At 41.2% G+C, this 18,182-nt stretch overlaps 1 protein-coding gene across 2 annotated transcripts in view; it reads left to right on the forward strand.

Annotated features, from left to right (window-relative positions):
* The window catches only part of RFTN1 (raftlin, lipid raft linker 1), a 150,863-nt gene that overhangs the window by 37,144 nt on the left and 95,537 nt on the right, over positions 1–18,182 (forward strand). For both annotated transcript variants that reach the window (XM_053263724.1, XM_053263725.1), the window contains exon 3: positions 5,117–5,303. In XM_053263724.1, coding sequence (XP_053119699.1) covers positions 5,117–5,303 — 187 coding nt within the window. The remainder of the gene's footprint in view (positions 1–5,116; positions 5,304–18,182) is intronic.

The raw sequence follows: 18,182 nt of genomic DNA on the forward strand, positions 1-18,182 counted from the left end.
TAAAAAAATCTGAGTTAACATTAGTAATTGATCAAAAAACATTTTAGAATGCTTATGGAGAATAGTTAAGGAACATCTCTTATATCTTCGAGACTTTGTCCTTAAAATAGTCAAATCATCAGGTTTCCCCCCCTTAAAAATTGTATACATATTAAGGCTAAAATCAATTCATGTTTCAAAATGGTTGCAAAGTGTATAATACAGTGGCATGCATCTGCTGATGATTTACAGAACACAAATATAAGGAAAACAAATGATCCTATATGTCTGCATGTTCAGAAATAAGCCTTTCTGCATTCTGTCCAATGAAGTGGGGAAACCAAGCCGGTCAGGGGAGCTTGCATCACAGGATAAATAGTAGAAATTAAGTACATTATTTTATAAAGATTCCAATTTTTTAAAAAGTCTAAGATGAATAATGTAAAAAAGAAGTAGAGACTAGTAGAGGTGACTTCTTCTCCCCTTGTTTACAAAGACCAGCTGCAACTCTCAGCTTTTACAATATAAGTGGGGGTGCTCTTTTGGTTGCAAAAAGAGTGCCCGCAAAATACATCTTCCAGTTATTCAATAGCAACAAGAACTGTGGCAGTGCTTAGTTAATAATCCATAGTTTGTGAGTTAAAAATATTCATGTCCACAAGTGCATAGGAAGTTGCCATATACTGAGTCAGACCATAGGTCCATCTAGCTCAGAATTGTCTACACAGACTGGGAGCGGCTTCTCCAAGGTTGCAGGCAGGAATCTCTCTCAGCCCTATCTTGGAGATGCCAGGGACAGAACTTGGAACCTTCTGCTCTTTCCAGAGTGGCTCCATCCCCTGAGGGGAATCTCTTGCAGTGCTCACACTTCCCATTCATATGCCACCAGGGGTGGACCCTGTTTAGCTAAGGGGACAAGTCATACTTGCTACCACAAGACCAGCTCTCCTCTCTACTTGGGCACACACACACACACACACCCATGTGGTATTATACATTAATGTACTTGAGAACCAGAGGGCTGGCCTGCATGCCATAGAGCCAAGTTTATTTTTGTTGTCAAAACTAGGAGCATTGAAAACAGTTGAATAATAAATAATTAATTAAACATGAGATACTGTAATAATTTCAGCAGACAAGTTATAACATCAAAAATCGGGTCCTAAAAGCCTAATTGAGCATACTGTAATATTAAAAAATGAAGTAAGTTTCCCCCCCCCCCTTTTAAGTAATGCTCTGGCACTCCCCCTTTTCCTTTGTATTCTTGACGCAGGGTCAGTCTGACTGGCAGCCTGCTTGGCTATTTATATTTATTTTATACCTCCTTGCATTATGTTGCTTAGTGGATTTTGTAATGAATTCTACTTAATTTGTATGCTGTGATAGAATGTAAGGTGCATTATCCATCTGTATATGCATTTCTTGAGTTTTTCTGTCTATTTAAAGAAATAATGATATCGTGTCCTGTGCTCCTCAATCAGAAGCTCCATTGTATATTCCTGGAACGTAGTTCTTGTAGGTTAAGAGAAACTGTAGCAGGAGTATAGGGCAGTAGCTAGCTATTCTATTATTATTTAAATTATGCTTTTTATTATTAGTTTTGAATATTTATTAGTTTTTATGATAACTTCTTTCTTTATTCAAAAAGGGGAAGCTATATATTCTTATGGGAAATAAGCAGAATAAATAGTATTTGCAGAGCCTACTATCTTTCATCCAGACTGTATTCCACAGGGTTTTGCACAGATGAGGCCTGTTTCGAGGATCTGAGCACCTTCAGTAAGCTCTTATTCCTATTGATGTTTAATAGGACTTGGGCACACTGAATTTCTCTCAAGATCAGGATTTAAAACAGCATGTATTTTTCTCACGTGGGAAAGAAATTAAACAGGCAAAGACAAAAAATGGAGTCAACACTTGCAAAGATTATTGTGGAGGGCTTTGTGTGTGTATCAATTGAACTGGAAGGTTTTGATGGATCACTTTTGAGTGCAAGTTTATGTGTGCTCAGCAGGCCCATTTTCTTGTTCACATGTATATACAAAATTTAGCTCTGTCCAGGATGCACTAAATTTGCCCAAATAATTGATTGCATCAGAGTCTGAAATGAGAATTCTAATATTGTTAGCAGGTCTGCTTGGAAGTGTGGTAGTAACCACCCTTTGTGACCATGCTTGGCTCAAAGTGGGGGAAATGAGTTTCAGTGGTTGCAGACCAGTGGTCCCTCAATTTTTTTTCATCTGTGTTGAATGAGTTTTGTTTTGGGCAGCAGTATCAAGGCAGTGCGCACGCACCTGTATTCAGAATGGGGCCTTCCTGATTCGACCCGAGCGGTATCTAAAATGAACTGAGAAGACATCCAAAAACTTGTGAGCACATGCATGAGCGCATGCCTTAGAGGGAACAGAGTTGCAGACCAGCCTACAACTATATTCAACTTAAAATACTTGTGAAACTTGGTTGTGGTGTGAACATGTTAGAAAGGACAAAAGAATATGTGCCTAAAACAAGAGAGTTGCTTTATTGGGAGGGAATAGGGGTACAGAAAATGAAATGAGGGTGGTTAAGCAAGAGATTAGCACTAGTGACCTTGCTAACAGCAGTCTTCCCATAATGGAATTGGGCATACTCTCTGGAGATGACACAGGTAGCTCGTAAATCACATTCAACTTGTCATAGTGCTGGGAAGGGGGAAAGAAGGTTGATGGTGAAAGAAAGAGAAAGAGTGAAGCCATTTTTCATATCTACCTGATCTAGCTGGGGTCCTACTCTCCAATTGGCTTAAGCATGTGGTGAGCTATGGGGTGCACAGGCACAGTGTGGAGACGATCAGTAGCAAGGTGCAAGTGCGAGAGATTGGTTCCTTCTTTGGGGAGGATTTTATAGGCAAACACATATCCTGAGGCATGATTGAAGAGTTTCTGCTTAATCTGAAACACTATAGTATTTTGGAATGCTTGCTCCATATTTGCTATGACTTATTAAGTATCGATTCGGTTATGTTCTGGGTGGTTTTCTTTGGATCGAAGAGCCAGCCCAAACACTTAGGAGCCAGACTGCAGAGAATAGCAGATTTGAGCCCATCCTTTGTCTTAAGGCAAGCCCACGTGGGGGAAAGAAAAATGCTGATTCATTTCCTCCATGTTTGCTCAACGAAGGCTGTTCCTTTAAATCTTAAATTGGCAGAAAATCTGCTGCCATGACCACACCCTAATTACAGAGTTTAACTCCTCCCAGGATTTGGGTGAGTGTCCAGGGAGACTCTTTACCAATGGAAAAATACAAAAACTCCTCCATGTGCAGCTTCCACACGGTGAAAGAACTTGGTAGGTTGCTGAACAATTAACACTGAGTCATGTCGGCACCAGAGTAAAACCCCTTTTTCCTGAGTTAAAAATCCACAGAGGTAGGTGAAATTCAAAGAACAAAAAGAGGAAAAAAAACCTTTATTCAAAATACTACAGACTGCTTCAGTCTGAGGCTTTCTCAGCTTTTAGTTATAGGTAGCAGAAACACGCACTACTTGCAAGAATACTTGTAAAGAGCACTCCAGCTGGTATTTTGGAGTGGCACACTTTAAAAATTGTGGTTACCCAGTTGCAAAGATAATTTAGAAAGCACCCCCAGTTGCAAGGAACCTTTAAAAGCACCTTTACAGGATACAGAGACTTCTATAGAGCCCTGGTTGGATAAAAAGGACTCAAGTTCAATTCCTCTTAGTTACGTTACAGATAAAAACACTATAGACCAATACTATAGACCAATTGTAAGGATTTGCAAACGCACAAAATCAAAAGAAATCTAATGCAGGCTACCTAACACATGGTTCCCTGGCTAAACCTTTCCTCAAAGCCAAAGCCCTTGGCTTCCTTTTTCTTTTTCACCCCAAACTCCAGGCGATAATTCAGGTTTCTTACATTCCGGTCTCTCAAGGATCTGCAGATGTCCTTCCCTGGGAGAAGTCGCCAGGCTGGCTGTGGGCCATGAAGTGGCCAGACTTCATGGCTGGTACTCATGAAGCCTGCTCCCCATCTTCTCTCATCACCCTCCTGGCTCCTTCTGTGAACAAATACGCCCTTCACCTCCTGCCACCAAGCCCTCTAGGTCCCAATCACGGTGTGCTGTGTGGCTGATCCCCAGAGGTCATTGCCTGACAGACAGGACAGGGTTCACTTAGAACATAAGAACAGCTCCTGCTGGATAAGGCCCAAGGCCCATCTAGTCTAGCATCCTGTTTCACACAATGGCCCACCAGATGCCGCTGGAAGCCACAGGCAGGAGTTGAGGGCATGCCCTCTCTCCTGCTGTTACTCCCCTGCTACTGGTATGCAGAGGCATCCTGCCTTTGAGGCTGGCGGTGGCCTATAGCCCTCGACTAGTAGTCGTTGAAGGGTAAGGGAGGGGCTGCTTGCTACACAGACAATGAACACGTGACAAAACTAACAGAGTAATGGACACTGTGGAGGAGTGAGTAAATGGGCTTCTCTTTATTCCCTTTACAAGTAACATACTTAGAACAGAGACAGGGATGCCTGGAGTGTTTTCATGCAGCAGGTTTACTGCGAGGCTTTACTACGAGTTCAAAGTTGCCCAAAAAAACTGATGCAAAAAGTGGGTTTTGGTTTTTTTTAACCCTGGATATAAATCAGGCTACACTCTAACACACAATGAAAAACCCGAATCACGTGTGATAGCTTGCAGGGACTTCGGAGTAAATCTGGCTGATATGTGAATGCTCACCTCCATTTTGGAGAAGATGCGAGCTAAAAGCCTTGTCTGAAAAATGCACTGGGACAAATAAAGATTTTATTAAATAACATACCTCTGAATATTCTAGTCTAGGCACCATGGTTAAAAATCTACGTGCCATAACTCCCTGTCACCTGGAATTTGTCAAGTTCTGCCTTAGTTTTATGTGGAACTATTGTACATTTATTTTGGTGGGTAAGAGGATGAAAACAACCTGTTTATATTAAATTTGGAATTCTAAATTATCTCTTTTAATCAGCAATAACTTTACACTACTGTAGAATTGTGTTGAACTTTCTTGTTACCAAAAAAGATGTAGATGTTAAAGGTTTTAACACTTACATAACTTAATTTAGGAATATTAATTTGTCTGTCTCTTTGGTTTCAGAGGAGCTACCAGGATCATCAGCAATCAGGCTTTCCTCATTGCATGATCTTCCAGCTCAGCTGCAAGAATTGTACCAGCAGGGCTTCATCTTGGCTGCTTTCCATCCCTTTGTGCAGCCAACTAATGAGAATGAGAGGACTCCCCAGGAACAAATCTTCAGGGCTGTGTTGATCAAGAAAACAGAAAGGTAAAGCTCTTCTAGTGAACGGGATAAAAATAGGCAATGAGATTTCCTGCTGAGAACTGACCTAAATCAGGAAATTATGGCAGTGTCATGTTAATATTTGCTGTGCAAGGCTTGAATATTTTTATAGGCTTAGCATGTTTTGTGTGTTTATAATCCATCTGTAGTTTGGCAGCAGTGTCTGAAGATAACAACCTGAAATGTGTTTCATATTTTAGAATGTACTGTCACCAGGAAACAACCAATCCTGGAAAGATGTTTGGAAGGATGGTTCATTTTCTGTTTATTTCCTCAAATGCAGCTAGGAAAGTAATTTTGCTTTTTGAATAGTTGCATTGAATATATAGCCAGTGGGTAGAGCTATTTAAAGTGCGTAAATGCATATTTGTATTACTCTTCATCCAAGTTCACACCCATAAAAGAATTTTTCAGCTGACTCTCATCAAGAGTGTGTTTTTTGTTTTGCTGTGGTTGGTCTTCAGTAGAGATCAGCAGGACAGTTTTTAATACAACCTATGTTCAGAGGGGATGAGAAGCTACACACACACACACGTATACACACACACACACACATTCATACACACACACACACACACACACACACACACTTTACTAAATTAGAATTGGTAAAAACTCTGAATCCTGAGATTTTATTCAGGGATCCTCAATGTTGGGCCCCCAGATGTTTTTGGAATTCAGATCCCATAATCCCCAGCCAAAGGCCACTGGGCCTGGGGATTATGGGAGTTGAAGTCCAAGAACATCTGGGGGCCCAACGTTGAGGATCCCACAGAACTTTTAATATCAAGGAGCGAATGAAATATGAACATAATGGGTGAAGTGATCCACAAATGTTGGGTGGTTCTGGAAGTCAGCTACTACTTGTGGTAGATCTAATCCTGATCATCCCTTGAGTCATTTGTGCATGCATAGAGGATTTGGGAGAAGGGTCAGCCTTGTGCTTCATGCCAGCTGGGAGAAACTTGTAAGCAGTGAGAATCCTTGTTGCTTCTTCTGAGTGTCCACTTAGCAAAAGAAAAAAGAAAAAAAGATTGCCCATGCCTCTCAGGGAGAAGCTAGTTTACACAGGGATAAGGAGGCACCTGGAAGCAGCAAAAGAGTTTCATGCTTGAGTTTCTCTCAGCCGCCATGAAGTCAATTCTCTGTGCATGCCAGATGTCTGAAGGAAGGGATGGAGCTTTTTCTTCCATGACATGAAGGGAGAGCAGCAGCCTGCTCTCTGCGTTCTCAGTGATGGATGGAGATGAGTAGTATGTCACTGTTCATCCACACATGCAGTCACCAAGAAATATTTAACAATAACTGATAGTAACCTTAAGTCTGTATTTGTGAAACTCCTGGCTAATAGAGTAATTGTGGTGAAATTACTTTGCCAAATGAACGTTGTTTCAGTCACTATGGTCTTCCCCCACCTTTAAGATGTTCTTTTACCAGTGTGGCTGTTGCTTCTCACATGATTGTGCCCACACCAGTAAAGATGACTTCAGTCCGTGTGGGTTGCTCTGATGACATGGCTAGCAATGATGTTGGTAATTTTCAGCTCTCTGGAAGATTATTTCCTGCCTAGTTGCTAACCTTGTTGTCATAGTAACCACAAAAGAATTAGCAACTGCTTTGGTAACAGTCACTGTGAAGGTCAGTCAAAGAAGGTCATTCGGGTGATGTGTCCAAGCTGGCCCCACCTATTCACGATTAGAGATATGCACAAGCACGTTTGGCTCCCCCTCACAGCACACCATTCTCCTCTCCTTGGAGTGGGGATGTGCTCGTGCACATCTCTACTTGTGTGTGAGTGGGGATGGCTCAGATGCATCATCCAGACTGGCTGGGGGTCTCAGTTGCTGCAAATCTTTCAGTTAAAGAAACAAAGGGACAGTGTAGCTAATAAGCAACCAACTTGGTGTACCACATAAATTAAGCTGAATATGTCTGCCATCATAAATGAGAGAAGAAATTGAAACAGATATCTAACATCAGGAAAAATGTGGCTATGAACTCATCATAATCTTATCTGTTGTCAAATTGCAGTAGTGCAATTTGACACGTGTTACCTTTTGGTGTTTGTGATGCAAAACCTATAGCGATGGTGGACAAATTGTTTGTATTACTATAGAGATTGTTACACAAAAGAGAACACGTACAACGTTAGCTTGAAGCCAGTTGAACAATTGGGTGGAAATAACATATAAATTTGTCATGTTACTTACGCCTTGGCCAGTGAGAACTTTATCTGTGGTATGCAAAAATCATACATTTATTGGATGCCCAGTTATAAATGAAAATTCGTTAACAGAATTTGCATGCTCTAAGAACTCGAGAATAAAAGTCCTCTTTTTGGGGGGGACTTGGCACAGTATTTGTTTAAACCTTCATACAGTGTAATGGAGTTTGAAACTGAGGAATTTTATGTCACACTTCTGTCAGATAAGAAGGCTGGCATCACTTACTATGTGGCGAGATTTGGTGGGCTGTCTGTCAAGATTTGTCAGCAACTCCTGTATTTTCTTGAATCCAAGAGTAGTCCCCTGCCACCAAAGTTTGATGTTAGAAATCAGGGGGTCATCTTAAACTCAGAGTCATCTTGTTATTCAGGTAAATATGGGTAACAGCCAGTTTGACCATTGTATCTAATAACCATGATTAGGTGTTGTGAAGTCTTCTCTTTGTGGTAGTTAAATTTTAATATGGTCTTATTCTTTTGTAACTGTATATGAGCTTTGATTGTAATGTAAGACGAGTTTGAATCCTTCTCCAAAAATTATTTCAATCCTCTCATATGTAATGCTAGTCATTTTTCTGTTGTGTTGTTTTTACCTGTTATATTCTGTACAACATCAGAATCTGAATTGTTTGATTTGTTTCATTAAATATGGTGATGGATGCATTTGTGTTTGTATAACATATGCAACATTCACTCAGATTTAACACTTGAATTAATTATGTTGGCACTAGTATTTTGATTCTTGTTCTAGCTTATTTTTAACTCAGCAGATGAAGACTTGCAAAGAGTATCTTGGGCAAGTGTTACTCAAACTAGTGCTAGTACAACTGTGATGTTACTGATGTAGTACAGTACTCTCATGTGCCACAGCCTTATATTTTATATTGGGGTTGTGTGTTTGAAAGCATCACCAGATGCAAAGCTAATACCCTGAAGAGGAGGATTCTCTGGGGCAGCAACACTTTTTTTGTTGCATGGCAAGGTTTTTTTAAACAAGCAACCTGTTTCATGAAATAGGGTACATTACAGTCATATGTAAAACTGCACTACGTCAGTAAGCATGTTTACTTAAATGCTTGATGATGGTAAACATATAGATGTGTTTCCAGATGAATTTAAGAATAAATCCTCAGAGGTATGTTTGTGATCAGCCTTATGTGGGTTTGATCAGTTAGAATTCTTAACTAGTATGTTACTGAATATAGCAGCCAGAAGGGCTTCATGTGTACTTGGTTTTCTGGAGCTCTGGGTTGTGGTAGGTAAAGTGGCACCATTTTTATTTTATTTTTGGTCAAGTAGTATTACTCAAATCGACTTTATTTATTTGTTTGTTTGTTTGTTTGTTTGTTTAGAATATTTATACCCTGCCCCTCCTATACGTGAGTGCTCGGGGTGGCTCACAACAATAAAATAGATACAATATACCAAAAAAAAGTAATAAAATTAGCCAAATTAAATAAACAAGTTAGAAGTCAGGTTTAAAACCACAATCAGTATTAAGATGCAAATTAAAAGTTACTCTACAAGCTAAAAATTGAGAATTATAAAAATTAAAAACTAAAGAACCTACCAGATATAACCAAAGATGGAGCATTAAAAAACCTCTTTAAAAAGATGTGTTTTTAGTTGTTGTTGTTTTTAAACAGTGAGGGAGGGAGCATGGCGAAGCTCTTCAGGGAAGGCGTTCCAAAGCTGAGGGGCCACAACCTAAAAGGCTCTGTCTCTAGTTCCCGCTCACTGGATCTTTGTGAGTGACAGGGCTATGAGCAGGGCCTGAGATGATGAACAGAGGGCCCTAGTAGGTTCATTCATGATGACATGAGTGGCAGGTTCACATGGGCAAATGTGGTCCGACAGGTACCCCAGCCCGAAGCTGTGTAGAGCTTTAAAGGTCAGGACCAGCACCTTGAATCTAGCCCAGAAGTGGACTGGAAACCAATGAGACTGCACTAGGATGTGTGTCATACTTATAAAGTGACTTGTGCCCACGAGCATCCTTGCAGCAGCATACTAGAACAGTTGAAGCTTCCAAACAGTCTTTAGGGGCAGCCCCACGTAGAGCGCATTGCAGTAGACTAATCTGGATGTTACCAATGCATGAGTGACTGAGGTCAGGGTCCAACTTCTCCAAGTAGGGTCGCATGCAAGTCATTTGCAACTACCTGGAACAGTGTGTGTGTGTGTGTGTGTGTGTGTGTGTGTGTGTGTGTGTGTACACACACATAAACAAAAACAAACCTGTAAAGGTCACCACTTGTAAAGAAATCTTTGGATGTCATGTTTCTTTGCACACCCTGTCAAATGTCTTAACAAAATGGAATGGCCAAATCCAGGATGCTAGTAGTCACCAGAGAAAGGCACAGATACATTGGTTATAAGTGGAAAAGATGAGGATGCAGAAGCCTGGTTAGGAGAACCTTAGCAGACTTCACATGACTCATGGACTGTGAGCTGAGAGACAGACAAGAAGTTTGTACTTGAGTAAATTATCCCTGCCTGTTAGATATTTTGCCTTTGAGTTGAACAAAGTGCTATATGTGCTGTTACAGTTTAGGTATAGATTGTCTAGCTTACATGAGCTTAAAGATTTTCTAAACAGTTTAATACCAGTATTTTAAAACATTTTTTTTAGTGGAATGCATTCAAATTCTGGTGCATTAGGACCACGCACTCTCCAGAACATCAGCATATGCAAACTCTTAGCCTTGCATCTGCTGTGTAAAATAAAGGGAACTTTTTTGTGCTTATTTAATCTACTGAAAAGGTTTCATTCATGGTTTCAAATTTGTTGCCATGATGCTAGAACTTTAAAGGTATGGAAATGAAGTAATCAATGCAAGGGAGTGGAAAGCCAGTCTTGTGGTAGGGAGTATGAATTGTCCCCTTTGCTAATCAGGTTTCATCTTGGTTTGCATTTGGATGGTTGATTAAATGTGAGCACTGTCTGCTGTCAGATATTCCCCTTAGGGGATTCCCCTCAGTGGTAGAGCATCTGTTTGCATGCAAAAGGTCACAGGTTCAGTATCCCTGACACCCCTGTACTTTATGCTGGTCTTTGCCTGTAATAAAGATTGATGGATTGATTGATCCCTGACACCATCTCCAAGTTGGGCTGGGAAAGACTCCTGTCTGAAACCTTGGAGACTGGAAACCTTGGCTGCTGGTCAGTGTAGATAGTACTGAGCTATATGGATCAAAGGTCTGATGTGGTATACGGCAGATTCTTATGTTCCTTCCTATGCAAAGCACAGCCCAATACGTTTTTGCATGGGATGAAGTGATGATATACCATACTTGCACTGTACCTTTCACAGGAATCAAGCTGTAAAGCTTACACCGGAACTGGCTCATTATCGCCTTGTGCCTCAGTTGCTTCTGTATGTCTAGAAATAACATTTAAGGGGTGTAGTGTGCAGACAAAACCTTGAATGTTGGCAGAACTGAATTCCAAGAAATACTTCAATGAAGGAACAAAAACTAAAGGGCTGATGAGCAAATTTAGAATTATAAGGAAGGGGATTTTTGTATCTGGTATGAAGAGGCTGCAGATAGGAGTTTTAATCTTGGAACTGCCTATTCACAGTGACTCTTGCATGACAGAAATGATTCACACTGATTTACACTTGCAGGAAAGCCCCTCACAGAAAAAGAATTGCTAACAGATGACAGCTTATTACTGTTCATGTTTCCTTTTACAAGCAGATTCAACCTCCAGTAAACTAACCAGAATAATTAAACAAGGAGTGTGTTTTTAAATATACCTCAGAGAGGAAAACAGGGTTTGTAGCAGGTCAGTTAGATATTCAAAAAGGCAATATGGCCAGCCCCCTGTGTCATCTTGCTTTCTGATTATCAGTCTCCAAATATTTTGCACAGCTGTTCATCAGGTCTTGGACTATTGGTATATATTGCCAAATTCTCAATAAGGAAAATAAGTCCTTCAGTTATTTTTAGTTTCACACCAGGATGCTTTTGTCTGTCTTAGCTGAAATGCCAGAATTCAATATTAAATGCTATTCAATATTAATTACTCTTCATCTCAGTTTAAAGTGCATGCAACATACAAAGGGTTACTCCAAGTCTTAAGAATCATGGCAAAGGTTATACTTCAGTAATATAATATTTCATGAACAAGGATGATGTAACACTGAACACATCTAAACTTGGGTTCAGATTCCACCCTAGGTGTTGGGCTGTCTCTGAGCCTAACATACCACCCTCACAGGGTAGCTTATTTATTACATGTATATCCCACCTTTCTTCCATGGCAGAACTCCAGCTAGTGTACATGGGATTCCCAGGCAAATACCTACCCAGGCACTTAGACCTGCTTAGCCCATGGTAGCTCCTTCATGTTAGAGTGCTGGACTAGGACCGGGGAGACCCGAATTCAAATCCCCATTCAGCCATAAAACTAGCTGGGTGACTCTGGGCCAGTCACTTCTCTCTCAGCCTAACCTACTTCACAGGGTTGTTGTGAAAGAGAAACTCAAGTATGTAGTACACCGCTCTGGGCTCCTTGGAGGAAGAGCGGGATATAAATGTAATAATAATAATAATAATAATCTGAGGAGAAAGTAAGAAATCCTAAGTTCTCTTCTCAGAGCTCAGTTGAAAGTGTCTTGTATCAGCAGGGTTGAAAAACCTGCCCACATTAAAGCCTGGAAAGCCAATGTCAGTCAAAAACGATGGCAATGGGCTAGAGGGAACATCTGATCTGACTCAGTATAACACATCATCAGGAGGGTAAAACCATCATGAGAAAAATTATCTTTATCCAACTGATGATGTGTTGTTGCAAATGTAATCTTGCTTAGTACAAAGGGACTGCAGACTAGGAAATTTGGTGAGGGAAGAATTTGGAGCAGGGATCAGATCAGACTCAGTATGACATCTCTTTACTCCTAATTCTTATATATTGTTTGTTTTGGGTTATTTTAGTCTTCTGTTTAAGCTTTTGAAACAGTGTACAAAATTTGCATACAAAGTACACTTCAGCTTAAACATACTTTCTTTACATTAACCATAAAGTAGTAGAATGAGCTTAGCAGAATAGGAATCTTCATCTAGCTGCTTGAAGGAGGCAGGAACATTAGACATTACAGGAAAGGGTGGGGAAACAGGAAGTGCAAGTATCTTTTACTTCCTGTTTTATGACCTCCATAAACTCTGAAATAGATCTTTATGTCTTCTTTCCCATCCTCACTCCCAGATTAAAATGTGCAAATGCTAATTTTGGCAGTACACAGAAGAGCACGAGACTATTGTGCTTCCTGCTTCCTCTGCATTTTATAGAGTTTGACAGACATTCTTCAAGGAGGTGCTTCATTTTTAATACCTGAAATTGCTTTGCTGCTGGTGTAGCTCCCTGGATTGCGATCTCTGCATGTTTCCCATACAAAATGATTTTTGAGTTGTGTTTTGCACTGGTTTTAGAATATATATATATGAGAGAGAGAGCGCGCACTATCTGTATAAATGTGCCTTCTGAATTTGCTAAAAACTTAGTCATCTTGTTTGGGTGAACGATAGAGGCCTGTCCATCAGAAAGGTGTGTTACCTTGGCATTGTATATGAGGTGTTTTATTATCTAGGCAATGCAATATTTACAGACTAAGCACTTAGCATTTGCTTTGAGTAGCTGTGTTCAATAATAGGAAATATATGTTGTCAAGTTCCTTTTAAAGGTTCTTTTCTTTGCTGATATTCATATTGCTTAAAGACCACATTTGCTCAAAATATGAGTATTTAAAATAGTAGTTGTTCAGCATAAACCTCTCCCAAGTCCTCTGGCACATATCTCCTTTACATTAGAGTAAGGCGCTATAACGAGCATAGTAGGACAGGAATAGGTACACAGGAAGCTGCCTGTGACAGACCATTGGTCCATCTGGCTCAGTATTGTTCGCACCAGCTGGCAGTGGCTCTCTGGGGTTTCAGATTGGGGTTTCCCCGAGCCCTAATTGAAGATGCCAGGGACTGAACCCAGGAACGTCTGCTTGCAAAACAGATGCTCTGCCACTGAGCTGGACCCCCGTTCCCAAGAATGTCAGAAAAGAATTTAGCTTGGGTACCACAATCCAGCAAAAAATCTTCATCTCGCTGCTGGAAGGAGGCAGGGACTTTGGCCATTATGGACAGTAACAGGGAAGTGCAAGTGCTGTTTATTTCTTGTGCTCTGAATATTTCTGTGTAAACCGAAATAAAACATTCACATCTCCCCACCCTGGATGAAATGTGGAAATTCCGATTTGGGCAATGCACATGAGAGCACCAGAAACTTGTGTTTCCTCTTCCTCTTGCATTTTGTAGTAGTGTGAGCCATTCTCAAAGACATAATTATTCAAGGCACAACAAGGGAAAGGAAGGGGTCAGTCATCACTTCATGTAAGACACTGGAGACATTCAGATGCAGTGGGACAGATTCTTGTTTCCAGTCAATGACCAAAGTAGTGCCTGGCTGCCAAGGCCAACCAAAATGTGTGAATCTTTGACAACTACTATATCTGTCTGTATTATAGGTGAACAGAACAGTTAGAGTGCTGTGCTGTCCTGTTCTGTGCTAGGCTAGTACCTGCTGTTCTATGCAGCATTGACTGAAGCAGTGTTCCCTCTAACAGGAATTCCCAGATGTTGACTACAGCTCCCAGAATCCCCTGCTGCTATGGCTTTTGCTTGGGGATTCTGAGAGTTGTAGTCAACATCATCTGGGAATCCCTGTTAGAGGGGACACTGCTCTGAAGCCTTTTTTCCTGTCTGCACATTACATTAAAACTGCTAGGGATCGGAACTCCTTGATAGTCTTGCATGTCCAGCCCAAGTGCACAGTAAGGAATATTGCCTTCTAAACCTATTTTGACATACAACCATACAAGTGTTACTTCTTGTAACAGAACTTATGTACTTATTCATTGTTTGTTCATGGTATTGTTGATGCTTGTGCTGTGTTGGTTACATTTCTGACTGTTGGTTACATTTCTGGTGTAAGGCTGTTACTGCTGCTGCTTTGGCATGTGTGGAACTTGTCCTTTTATTTCTGCAAATGCAGATCTACCAGGGATGTGCTGAAATGCAATTTGGCTGTCTGAATCATGGGCACCTCCCTTTAAAATTGAGGGCTTACACAGACGCTTTAAAGTGGAGGAGAGCAGGTCCGTATCTGCTCCTTCTCCACTCACCAGAATTGTGACAATCACGGTGCTCCCCCCAGCTATGCCTGCACACCCGTAGGGAGTCTTTCAGCTGCCTCTGAATGGTGCTTTCACACACATGGCCTCTGTGCATGCCAGTGCCGCACAGGCACAGCTGGGAGACCGCCTGCTGGCACATGGGCATAGCTAGGGGGTGCACTGTGAAGGCGAGCAGAGGAGAAGCAGGTATGGACCTGCCCGCCTCCTCTTTAAAGAGGCTGTGTAAGCCCTCGATTTTAAAGGCACTCGCAGTTTGGACAGCCGAATCGCATCTCAGCACATCCCTAGGTTCTACTGCCAAGATGAGTAGGCTTTTAAGGGGAGTGGCAAAAGACCTCCAAGGGTCTGGGGTAGTGAAGACAGTATACCTATGTGGTATATCTATTTACAAGGAGTGGGGAGAAGAAAAACAACTCTCTTGCTGGCCTCTTCTTTTACTAGCATAGTGGTACATTAGCATTGTCAAAGACAACATTCATTGTATTTATTTCATAGAACCATGGATGTGCAACCTTCTGCTGCTCTTGCAGTGTCCTAGTTTGAGGGCCTTCTCAATTAGAGTACACAGGATCTAACCAGGAGGTGTAACTTTGTGTAATTAAGTCTGGACAAGATTTCCAATTTTCACTTCAAAACTGTTTTCATTTACCTAAACTAACAGGCTACTGCAGTTGTAAGTAATTAAAAATGCTGAATACCAGCTTTCAGAAACCAGAGGTGGGGGTCGAGTAGTTTTGTTTTTGCTAAGCTCTCTATATTGTGCCCTCAGTTCATTTTCATAACAATTCAAAAGCTCACAAAAAAGATAGTTATCAGCTGCCATCACCTTCTCAGGTAGTAATAATTCTGATGTGTTGTTCCCTCTAGGCATCTGGGGTCCTTTATATAAAAATTGAAAAGATAGCTGGTTGCCAGTATTGTAAGCATAACAGGGTGTGTGGGTAGACCACCATTGTTTAAAAATCTAAAGGCTGATCAGTGAAATAAGCAAAAATATTGTATTGATTAATTAGGAAATCAGAATTACTTGGCATTCAAACATGGTGATCTCTAGACCTGGTTGAAAAGCTGAAAAGTTGTCCCAAGATGGTATGAGACAAGGTCCATATTTGTGTAGCTGCAGGATTCTAGGAACTAAAAGTCAATTTTGCAAAACTGGGTTCTAAGGCATAGGAGGCAGCTGCCCAGTGGGTCCTATTGCCCAAAGCATGTGGTGTTCTGAATAAAAGAGCATAAACAAAGAAGTCATTCCTTAGCATGAAACTCCGAACTGTATCTAAATCGCTTGGAGTTCAACCCTTCAATAATGAAAGCTAGTTGTGTTGGAGCAAAATGTCATTCTCAACCTGCGTTTTGGGCCAACCAGTGTCTTTGGCACTGTGGCAGGCTTATGAAAAGCCAAATGGGGAAGCTTGGGTTAATAAGATTTTGTGCTTTTGGGACAGGGAGCCATCTTATTATTTATTTATTTTTCTATGTTGACCACTTTGAGAACTTTGGTTGAAAAGCATTATATGGGTAGTAGTTAGGGATGTGCCCGAACCAATTTGGCACCTCAGGATGGAAGCACCAAACCAGTTTGAGTGGGCGCACCCGAGCTGGTCCAGTGGGGCAGGAATTAGTTCCTTTAAAAAGGGGGCACAGGAGCTTAGCTGCTCCTCCACTGACCCACCGCTCCTCCGGGACCGGTGCTGGTGTGCAAAAGACCCTACGTGGCTGCTTCGTTGTTCCCAGCGAGCCTGTGCATGGTTTCAGCATGCACATGGCTGCCGCGCATGCTCAGTGACCATGTATGTGCTGAAGCTGCATGCAGGCTGCTGGGAACAAGGAAGCAGCCATGCACAGTTGCATCCCTAGTAGTAGTAGTACTAGTAAGGTACTGTAGTCCATGCAATTGTAGAGTAAATTGAACTAAATGCTTGTTAAGCATTTGAGCTGGAACCAGGAAGGACACAGCTATGTGACACACACCATGGGATAGTCCAGCTACTGAGGAGATACTCTTAGAGCATTTATGACATTCAAGGTTGTCAGATTGATCAATAGCAACAACTAGTTGGGGTAAGTTGCGTCGTTGTCATGTGATGGACAAGAGACAAACAAAAGTCTTGAGCCCTGTTCAGGGGTTATGAAACTGCATTGCCTATACACAGATACAGTGCCAACGGCTGCATGCTGGTGAGCACTGCCCGTACACCCATGGATACAGTGTTTGCAGAGGCAAATGCTGCTTCTACTACTACGACTTCTTACCTGCTACTAAATGCTGAACCTGGGGAGACGTTCTCCCCTTGATTAAAAATGATAGGTGTTCAGCATTCTCAGTCACAGGGATGACTTCTCCATAGGCACAGTGCTAGTCCCTGCAGGCAAATGCTGTATCAGTGGCAAGGGCGTAGCAAGGTTGGAGTGGGCCTGGGGACGAGATTTTAAAATGGGCCCCTTGTTGCTGATTAACAGAGACTTTCAACCATGCAGTGTGATCCTATGTATGTTTTCTCAGAAATCCTAACAAATTCAGTACAGCTTGCTTCAAGGTAAGTGTGTGGAGAATTGCAGCCTCAGGCAGCAAATCTAACCACATTTAGCTGGAAGTACATTTCACTGAAACCTAAAGGACTTTGTATTTTTCTGTCATAAAACAAGCCACTTATAGAACTTTTTTATGGGTTATTTAAATTTTAAAAATATTAAAAACCAACAATTTGTCCAATCCACTTTGATTAAAATATACATATTGCTCACGCCCCGCCCTACATCTCTCTGCTCAATACCAAAAAAGGTGATCTAAAGGCTGGGACAGAAAGGGGGTTGTTGTTTTATGAAGGCAAAGGGGAAATTCTTCCATATGGGGGTGGAATGATAGTCTAAGAGTCTAAATTTAACAACAATAATAAAAAGAGGTTCAGATCCAGACATTTTTGGAATTTTCTGCCATGAAACAAGCCACTTATAGGACCTTTTGATTATATTAAAAACCAGCAAATTCCTCACTCTGTTTCAGATTAAATATTCAGAATCTTCTCAATCTGCCCCCCTCCCATATCAAAGTCCTATGGCTAGCCAGTCCCTCAATATCCAGGAAGTGGGGAATAACCACAAAAAGGAAATCACACCATATAGGTCGAGAATCCTTTATCCGGATCCTTGGGACCAGAGGTGTTCCGAATTTTGGAATATTTTCATAAATGAGATATCTTGGGCATGAAAGATTACAGAGTTTTTTTAAAAAAAGGTTTTATTTGAAGTATATAATCAAATAAGCATTGAATACTCAAACATGGCATTTTTAGGTGGAAATAAAACTCAGATGAAAATAATCTCATTATTGTGAGAAGGAACATCAGAAGCAGTTGAGGGACCAGGTAGTGGGTCCTCTAGGGATGAGGAGACATTCTGCTGGATGGCTTTTTTGAATGTTTCCTCCAGAGTCATCTTCCTCATTAATGG

The sequence above is a fragment of the Hemicordylus capensis genome, chromosome 6 (genome assembly GCF_027244095.1).
Source record: "Hemicordylus capensis ecotype Gifberg chromosome 6, rHemCap1.1.pri, whole genome shotgun sequence".
Taxonomy (NCBI): Eukaryota; Metazoa; Chordata; class Lepidosauria; order Squamata; family Cordylidae; genus Hemicordylus; species Hemicordylus capensis.